The sequence below is a fragment of the Gavialis gangeticus genome, unplaced genomic scaffold (assembly GCF_001723915.1).
Source record: "Gavialis gangeticus isolate Ggan-Ray unplaced genomic scaffold, GavGan_comp1, whole genome shotgun sequence".
Classification (NCBI taxonomy): Eukaryota; Metazoa; Chordata; order Crocodylia; family Gavialidae; genus Gavialis; species Gavialis gangeticus.
In genome coordinates, this window is record NW_017729032.1 from 38,992,398 (window position 1) to 39,002,635 (window position 10,238).

The 10,238-nt window shown below is 43.4% G+C and overlaps 1 protein-coding gene across 1 annotated transcript; it reads right to left on the reverse strand.

The window, feature by feature from the left end:
* Positions 1–4,058: 4,058 nt before the first annotated feature.
* On the reverse strand, positions 4,059–10,232 carry GJB2 (gap junction protein beta 2). The gene is made up of 2 exons (XM_019525466.1): positions 10,221–10,232; positions 4,059–6,582 (listed from the first exon to the last, which is right to left on the reverse strand). The coding sequence occupies exon 2, from the start codon at positions 6,558–6,560 to the stop codon at positions 5,883–5,885; it is 678 nt and encodes a 225-aa protein (XP_019381011.1). The 5' UTR covers positions 6,561–6,582; positions 10,221–10,232; the 3' UTR covers positions 4,059–5,882.
* Positions 10,233–10,238: the final 6 nt, after the last annotated feature.

Sequence of the window (10,238 nt, forward strand, 5' to 3'; positions counted from 1 at the left end):
ATATATAAACTAAATTCCTATATATAGAATAGATCCTAGGCTACTACTAACCCTATCCAATATAAGTGTAAACTAATATGAAAAGTAGTTATAAAATAAAAGCACCAAGTTCTCAGAAATCCCTGTTGCTAGCGTTGCAAGCAGGGAATCTGTTGAAGATCAGAGTTTCCAGCCTCGTGGTCTGATGCAGAGGTGCTAGAGAACACCAGGAGCTCAGAAACTGACCCCAAGGCAGAAAGCAGGGGAGCTGAGAAACTGCTGCCCTTTATGCATTTTCTCTGGTCCTCTCCCAGAGCACTGAGATTGGAAGGGACCTCAGAGAGTGCTGACAGGTCACTGGCCAGCCACACATGTCAGTCATGGAAGTACTCCTTCCCCCTCTCCCTCTCCCTCCCCTTACTTTCCTTTTTTTTTCTCCCCCACAGGGAATCCAGTATAGGCAAGTCGAATATTTGACCCGTGCTGTTAATATTTGACTAGTGCTGTTAATATTCGACTTCCAGTATTCAATTCAACAGCTATTCGACCAGCTGCTATTCGACACGACTTTCACTTTTCAAGGTTGACCATGTCGAATATTTGTCGAATCGAATATTAAGTTGAAGCTTTGCACAGCCCTAGTGTTTATACATGTGCCTGGGACCACAGCACATTGAGCTGGGGTGGAGCAGCCCCAGCTGGCAGGAAACACTGGGGGTCAGCCTGCCAGCCTGGAGCTGCTTCAACCCGGCTCAACATGCTGTGGAGGGGCTGGCTGGGACATGAGGGTGCTCCAGTGTGGGGCTAGCCAGCAGGCAAAGGCTTTAAGGCAGAGGTAATTAGTCAACTCTGCAGTAAATGTCTCATGTAGACGTGCCCACTGAGACCCAACTGGATAGGTAAGGCTCATTATACAGTGAGGCTGCACCGTTGTGATGGTGCAGCGCTGACTCTACAGTGGGCACGTCTACACATGCATTAATGCACCATAATTACAGTGTATTGTTTAGTACCTATAATAACAGGTACTAACTTAATGCACTCTAGTTGGTGCATGTCTTTTATGTGATGCTAATATTCAGTAGATTAATTCTACTGCATATTATTGCATTAGCACAGCTTTTGCTGTGACATGCTAATGCGCAGTAGAATTAGTCTACTGAGCTTTTAGCGTCTCTTGTAGATGCCCAGTAAGTTACTCTTCATGAACTCCCCCTGAGGGAACACAGTGCCTTCACGCCAGATAGCTCATTTCATTTTGAAGTGTGGAATGATTGGGCCTATTCAGAGAATTAGTGTGAGCAGCTAGTGCCCTGTAAATTTGAACTAATTTACAATGCATTAACTTCCCTATACAGACATGTCCTAACTTATCCTTTGAGCAGGGTTTTAGGTATGGGCTTTGGACCGAAGCAGTGTTCTGAACTGCCATAACATGCTCCGGGATTGACCAAATCCTTAAAGTACCATCTTAGATGGCTCAGTTTCTCATGCGCAAATATGCATGCCAAAGTTTGCTGCTGCTTTTGACTGTCTCTGAGTTTTGTGTAATGCATTCTTGAGAAGCAGGGAAAATGCCTGAAATCAGAGTATGGCTCTAGTGGACACTACAGTGTGTGGGGCAGTGGGTAGGGCAGTGGGGGAGAGGTGTCCTGGTATAACTCTGGCAGCAGGAATACTCCTTTGACTGGTACAGCTGCATCAGTAATATGGGTCCAGCCACCTAAGTGCTGCCATCATGCATAAAGCAGATGCAGCCCTTGTCATGAGACACAGCCTGAGTCTAGCTAGGCTTCTGGGAACATTTAGTTCACATGGGACAGGCAGAGTTTTTTACCCATGTGTTAGCACTGTCACTGTTCTGCTAACACTAGTTCATCATATTAGCAGTCACTCCAAGCCTGGTAGTTTATTTGTCTAGTATATAATAGATACCTGTAGCCTATAGAAACACAGTCTGTGTTTCCCCCAAAGGGATTGTTGTAGAAAAGTTATTTTCTCATTTCAGCAGCTCCTTGTTTATGTGTTTACTGCCCCAAGATGTTGTTAAACCAGCATGAAGACAGACCAGCCTCATCTGGTCTTCTTCCAGAACTCTGTGCCCCCCTATTTTGAAATCTAAAAAGTAGGAATTAAAGAAGTACAGTATGCACAACTCCTCACTGAAATGATTGTAACTCTGCCCCTGGCTCTCACAAGAACAAACATGTTTCAGCCGGGGTTACCTAATGACATTTCTGGGCAGTGAATCTTCCTTGTTGCAGAGCAATAGTAGGAGAAAATCTTCCATCTCACTGTCATGGGAGTGTGATCTTCTGTGGTCTCATTAGCCAACTCCCCCTGTCCCCTACATGACGTGTTGGGCTGTGTATTAAAGGAGAAGACTGAGTGCTTCTTTAGTCTTAAAAGCTGACTATTTCTTTCCAGACTGTTTATGCAATTTTTCACCTTAGTATGTAATGCTTGAGTGAAATTCTGGCTTCATCAAAGTCACTAGAAAAACTCCCATTGACTTCTGCTGAAAGAAGGTTTTGCCCATTATTTAACTCCTAGACTTTCCCCCTGCCAGGCTGCGTGGTTCTGAGACTCCATTTTTCTTGTGCCTTGCACTTTGAACACATGACACAAACTTAGTGTAAAATAATTACACAAAACTCAAAGCAATGGGGAATCAGCCCCCTTGAGAACTCCCGTTTCAAGCTCACTGAAATAAACCTTTGTTCATCTGTCCACTTGTCACTTTTATTCTGAAAATACTCTAGGAAAGCAAATGCTCCTACTGCATTTCAAGAAAGGACACACAGAACTCCAGTAGGCTGTTATATTTAATTGAAGTCCTATACAGTTGTAAAAGGTTAGGCATGCAATGTACCATACAAAATGGGTTCAAAAGGCTTATTTCTTATGAATTGTCCAAATACATTTTTCTATAAAGCAGTTTCTTGGTCACATAAAATATAAACAAGGGAAGTCTCACAGAGAGCACCCTACTCAGATTATTATCCCCAGTAATAAAATGCATTATCAGAACGCCTGCTTGACCCCTGGCAGCTACTTTCCCAGTCTCCAGTTTTCTGTGTCAGGTAATCAAATTGCCAGGCGAGAGCATTTAACCCGGCAGCATGATCAATTATGGCACATCTTCATATCATCTGCTTGTAAATTCCTTGAGCACTGCAGTTTGTCTAGCAAGAAAGTCTTGACTCATTCCCCAAAGGCGAGGTAAGAAAATGACATCACCAAGGCAGTAATCAGAATTTTATCACTAGTCTTTCCAGCTGTAGAGCAGGTTATATACACTTCCATTATCAGTTCATAAAAATGGCAGTATAGCAGTGTAACCATTACAAAACTAACCTGCCACATAGAGTTAAAAATGCCTCTATATACAGCAGTTCTTGGTTAATACTACTAGAAGTGATATTAGAAAATGCATCTTTTTGCTTTCACTAGACAGTTCTATGCTGTAACATCTTCAGTATGACAAGAGTGCTTTAGATATAGGTTCTGGACAAAACAGAGAAAGATATATATATATATATAGATATATAGTTGTTACAAAACTATATATATATTGTTGTTACAAAACAAACATAATACTAAATTGTTTCTCATGTAGGAAGCTTGCTCTCTTAATACTGGCACATGTAACTAAGCAGGATCTTTACTAAGAACAAACAAGATACATGCCAGTCTTTGTTCATCCAGAGTTGGAATAAAGATGTCCTCACACAGTTTCCCGTTTTGCTATTTCTTAATTACTTTTCATGTTCTAATCATACATCTGATAATGCTGCTTTGATTTATTTTCCTCTCCCTCCCTTCTCATATTACGGTCAGATTTCCATCTGCTGCTATGTCCTGAAAGTCTGACCAAATTGAGCCTATAATTAACATAACTGGTTTGGGGCCCGGACCTACCAGCTGATATTCTATCTCTCAGCAGGAGGAAGAGCTTGTTCATGCTCTATTTTCAGTGCACAATAAGGAGGATTAGTACTATTTCCATTGGCTACCCTGCCTAAATCAGTGCATGCGTGTTTCCTCAAGCAGCAGCAAACTGGGATGTGTTGGTGGAGACAATGGACGTAAAGACAAAACCCTAGATACTTTCCACCTTGTCATGGAACTCCAAGTTGCTGTGGCCAACAACAACAAGTAACTGGCCATCAGAGTTAGCTTTGCTGGGTAAGCACTGAGAAGATGTGTTAAAATTGCACTGCTACATGCAAATGGGGTAATGCCTAAAGAAAACATGAAGAAACTTGAAGGCTTACTCAGATGGAAAGATAAAAATAGAAGGCTGTGCCTCTACCTAGTTACAGACAATTTACATCCTAATAAGGAATTTTAGGGAAATACCAGGTTTCCTCTGCATACACATTTTTCACTGAGATAGGTTCAGTGCTATGGTTTTATGTAATGCTTGCTGCCAACATTGTGAATTGAAAGAAAATGCTGTCATCCCTTTAGGAATTAGTGGAAGAGGTTTTATGGTGAAGATTTATGTGAGATGCATAAAAAGAAAGGAGCTACACCAGCAGACAGGGAGTGTACATCCTGCTGTATTTCATGCATGAAGTGCTAAAGTAGTTGTCCTGGGCCATACAACATGTAATGAGATACAGCAACAACTTTGCTTGTTCTTTAGTCAATACACATCACTAAAACAGCACTCAAAGGCAGTCCCATCATTTGGTAAAAATGTCTTTATCAAATGCCAGAAATCACCTAACAGAAGCTCCCATTATCAGTGCCATCCAGCTTCCCACCTGCATGGAAAAATCTGCCAAGTCTGGACAAAGAAAACTCTTTTGAGCATTGCCTCCTTGTGTTTTCTCTAGGTTATTACATGGAAAGATGAAGTTCACCTTCTCATTTCTTTCAGGTAATGCCCACCACAACACCAAAGTGCATTTGGAGAAGTTCAGCCATGAAGAAGTGCCACACTAGGTCAGACCAATGGTCCATCTAGTCCAGTATCGCACCTCTGACAGGGGCATGCAGTAAATGCTTTAGAGGTAGACTGTATGTACATGCATGTCTAGTGTAATCCATACCCCTCCCTGGCATCAACCAGCATTGGTTTAGAGATGTCAGAGGATACAACTCAATGGTCTGGCCCTCCATTACTTTATCTACTTCCTTGTAGAACCTGCCATATCTTGCTTCACCACTGGCTGAACCTAGCAACCCCATTCCATGTCAAGGCAGTTCTGTAGTGCAGGGAAAACCTGCTTAAAAGTCAATGTGTATCCAGAGATTCCTAGTAAGGTTTGAGCCTTGCAACTGTGTGCACCTCTGCTCCCTGCCCCTGGCTATCCCTGTCCTCCCCTTTCCCCAAACATGGAGTGGCAGACCCATTAGTCACCAACCATGACTACAAGGACTGCTAAGAGGGAGAAACAAGTACCTTTCTATGAATTCAACTGCCCCTCCGCCACCTTCTTCCATCCCCAGTACAGCAAGGAGAATTCCTAAAACTATCAAACTCAACCCTCTATCCTTAACACTAGTTTCTTCATTACAGATGTCAGCGTGCTAGGAGTGCATTGATCTCCCTTGGCCCCAAAAACCCTTCCCAAAGCAAGATGCTGATAAGCCTGTCACTTGCAAAGCACTTACATTCCACTGTCTTCTTTAGGCTACTGTCAGAACAGCAGCAAGCCTTGGAAAAACTCCTGCTGCCAGGGTCAGGCTCTTACTTCATGGATAAGGGAGAACTCAGCACACAAATGAATTTTAAGAATAGCAGCAGTGACAGTTTAATGTGAGGGCTGACAGCTTTTGCAACCAAATTACACATTGGGTTTTCTTTTTTCATTGAGCCTGGAAATATTAGTCATTGTTTTCTGACAGCTCACCTAAAGTTGGAAAAAGGGGGAATTCTGATGTCCGGGGAATTATTTTAAAGCTGCTGTTTTCCTAGGCTCTTTCACACAAACTTTTACCACCAGGTAACACAATTCCGTCACATTCAGCAGCATGCAAACAGCAGACACAACAAGCATGAAAATAGTAAACATGGTTTTCTCAGTGGGTCGAGAGACAAAGCAATCCACTGTGTTTGGACAGGGCCAAGCACTACATTTCAGTAAGCGTGGCATTTGGTACCCATCATACATAAAGTAAAATGCATACATGAAGATGGCTTCAAAGAGGACTCTGAAGAAGATGCTGCTAGTGTATGTCCACCACAAGGGCCCCTTAATATGAAATCTTGTTCTTTTCAGCTCTTCAATATCAAACTTCTCCCCATTTCTTAACTGCTTCTTCTTCTCATGGCGTCTGTAGGCAACATGCATCGCCACCAAAAGTGCAGGCGTCGAGACAAAGATCAGTTGAAGGGCCCAGAGTCTGATGTGGGAGATGGGGAAAAAGTGGTCATAGCAAACATTTTTGCATCCAGGCTGCAGAGTATTGCAGATAAAATCTTGCTGTTCATCGCCCCAGACCTTCTCAGCAGCTACTACAAGGATCATGATACGAAAAATGAACAGGACAGTGAGCCAGATCTTTCCGATACTGGTGGAGTGTTTATTCACACCTCCCAACACGGCATGCAGTGATCCCCAGTCCATCTTTGCTTCTGTCTCCTTGGACCTAAGAAAGCAAGAGAAATGCATCAAATCATTTTTCAAGAGCTAAAAACCCAAAGATCGTAACTTCTTTGAAGTAGGAGGTTTACTAGCATCTGCCAGTGTAAGCAAACAAGTTATTTTAATTCCCTTCCTCCATATTGTTAAAAGAACATGAATCAAACACTTTATTGAATTCACACATTCTCATCACTTATGCTGGTGCCAGTATAATCTGATACATTTCTTTATGAGTTAAGATCAAAGAGAGAACGCTCTGTCTCTCTCCCATAGTCTCTTCTCTTTCTCTTACCCTTTCTACTCTGGAAGGAGCCCACAATCGTTTGCTTTTCTCTCTCCAACCTTCCCACAGAGCCAGGGAAGAGATAAGAGAACCTGGCAGGACCCCTCCAGGATTTACAGTACTTTTCTGTATTACTGGAAGGACAGGGGAATCGTAAGGCTGACCCAATCCCTACCCATCCGCATTGCCTCCATCCACAGTGGAGAAACATATTCTAGGAGCATAATGCTTATGCTAAATTAATTCTCATTAATGAGTTAATGTTCACATTGTATATATGCTATATGCTATTGGTCTTTGGAGCTAATACCCCAGGGAGATAAATTGGAGTAAGTCAAAGCCTCAACAGTGTTGTTCCAGCAGATGCAGCAACTGCTACTCTTCTTTCCATGTGGAAGGTTTTCTTCTTTACAACTAGATAGAAACTTTTATTTATCTAGGATAGATGCTTAAGTTCTTCTGAAGCTGATATTCAGCTGCAAGACCCCACTCATTTACTGAACAGAGTTGTTCGAAATTATTGAGGAACAAGATAAAGTACTGGAAACTACAGTGAACTCCTGGAAGGGCTGGTTCATCATCCTTTAAAAATAATGCTAAGCCTTGCTGTGTGGGAGACTCAAGCAGGCCATGGATAAAAGCTTGTTGGAACATGCTGTTGCTTCTCCTTCCTTCGTAACATCATACCCTATAGCACCCAGCAATTACTGAGCTTCTCTTCCCCCAGCGTGGTTATCTGTCCACTACATGCAAGTTGACTGTGCTGAAGGATGATGTTGCAATACTGTGGTCTCCTGAACATGTTGTAACATGGTCTAGTGAGGTCTACACAGGCAATTAGAGCTAACTGGGATTTTTTTCTATGAATTTCTTTTTAACAAAAGATGCCAGTATTTAATACTAAAACTTCTGCAAGAAAGGGATCATTTTCAATAAATTTCCTCATTTAAATTCTGAACCCCTCTGAAGTCGTGAAAACTCACTTTTCCAAAACAAAATGTTAGTATTTTGGTTTGAAATGTAACTTTTTTAGATTTAATAATTTCTACTAAAAACAATTACAGAAAAATATTATAATCCAAAGGAAACATTTCAACCAACCCACACTGAAAGTTGTTTAGATTTGTTGGGGGGGTTGTTTTGTTTTATTTTTTCAGGTTTTGACTTTTCATCACAATCTGGGCTGGGAAAAGCTTTTCAAATCCCAAATTCTTGCACTATGGTAAGAGAACGTCCTAACCTAGTTATAACATAACCAGAGAATTAGCATGTTCTAACACAAACCTCTGAGATGGTCAATTTGCCTGTATAGATAGGCCCTAAAGCAAAGGGAGTGGTCAGAGATATTTGGCTTTGATGAGGGAAGTTGAAATTGGATAAGTGGGGAAAGACAGCTTTAAAAGGTGACTGAAATTCCTTAGCCCCCTTCTGTTCTCCCACTGAAGAAATGAATAATAGTTTACAGTGTTTGCTGAGTTGATCTAATCTCTTGTCCATGCCCAGATATCTTCCTCTTTCTATTAAGAATCTACTATCTAATTATACTTGTGTTATATAAGAATCTAACCCCTTTAAAATGGACTAATCACAACTGACCAAAAGTAGGAAAAATCTTGGATGTTCCATCACAAAACCAATTTAAAATCTGCCAGCATGTTATGCAACCTGAACACATTATACCTATGAATTCACTTGCACTTTCCCCCTGCCCCTCATCCACCACTACAGAAATATCTAAACACATTGTGAGACATGGCGACATCTGCCCTGGATATTTACATTGTCACCATCTTCCCATAAAGGATGAGAAATTGTCTGAAGATACCGTTTTATGGGCTAAGTATAGGCTGTGATTTTGTGTAAAAACCACTGAATATTCTTCTGCCCGTGCCCAGCTGAACTCAGTAGTGGAACTCACGTTGACGTACGTGAGGAGCCAAACCAACATGAACTAGAAACTTTTGACACCGCAAAAACTGGAATGGATTAATGCTTGTACAGTATATTTAATTTAAATACTGGCTGCAAAGGCAGACTGCCGTTGATCTGGAGAGAAACATAATGTAAATTTGCTCTCTGCAGAGATTGTCTTACTCACCCTGAAGGAAACTGGGTGTTTCTTTTTTGCAGGAATGCATATGTACAAGCCAAGCGAGGTTTCACTTGTGTGCTGAGAGAGCTGTTCAAGCACGTCTCTCTTCACTTTACTCCTCAGCTACCCCCCGCAGAACAGTTCTGATCCCGGGGCTGCCAACCTCCCTCAACCCAGTCTGGAGCAAAAAGGAATCAAAGTGAGGGCGATCACTGGAGCAAACTGACCCCTGAAAAAAGATCTGAACCATGAGGCCCTGGGTTGGTGCAACTCTGAACTGGGGAGTTTGTGGCTTTGATTGTTAGATGTGCTGTTCCGGATTATGGCGGAGGCTGAGAGCCAGTTCAAGGACTGCGGTTCTATCAGGGGCCGCAACGGACCTGAGAGCAGAGATGCAACCCGGTGCTGAAGGAGGAACCTCCTCAGAGGACAGCATGTTTGCAGGCTGCAAACCCTCAAACACACCTGCCTACCCGCATCCCTGTCCTGATCTGCCCACATGGGCACAGCGCCCCACCAGCTCCAAGGTCTCCTGCAGGCCCCCCGGCACACAGCGCACTGCCCACCTCAGGAAGCCCTACGAGAAGGCCCTGGCAGAGGTAGTGAGCGAGCGGGAGAGCTCACACTCCTCCAGGTACCCTGGGGCGGGTGATGTGATATGAATCCCCCCTCGCCCTAACGTGGCCATTCATCTCCCGCTAGTCCAGATTCCTCTCCCATACGCATGTAACATGCGCCCTAGCCCACCTTCCTCCCCTTACCCGAGCGTATGCACACACACACACACACACGCACACAGAGGCACACACATATACATGCACACATATACACACACACCTATGTGCACAAACACACGCACCCAGGCACACAGATACATGCGCACATGTACACACACCCAGGCACACACCTATATATGTGCGCATGTGCACACATATGTAATACACGTGTGCACGCACATGTACGTGCACAAACACCCAGACAGGCACACATATAGACATGCACACGCACAGGCACACGCACACACCTATACATGCGCGCGTGTGCACACACATATATACACACATACATACAAACACAGGCACACATATACACGCACACATGTACACACACCCTGGCACGCACACATACATGCACGCGTGTGCACATATATAATACCCGCGCGCGCACATGTACGTGCACAAACACACACACACACACACACAGGCACACGTATACACGCGCACACGCGCGCTCCGCACCCCGGTCCCGCGCCCCCGCGGCCCCTCACCTGCCCGGGCGCTGCGCG

Coding starts and splice junctions, on each gene's coding strand:
- GJB2 (XM_019525466.1), bottom strand. CDS start 6,560: ATGGACTGGGGATCACTGCATGCCGTGTTGGGAGGTGTGAATAAACAC.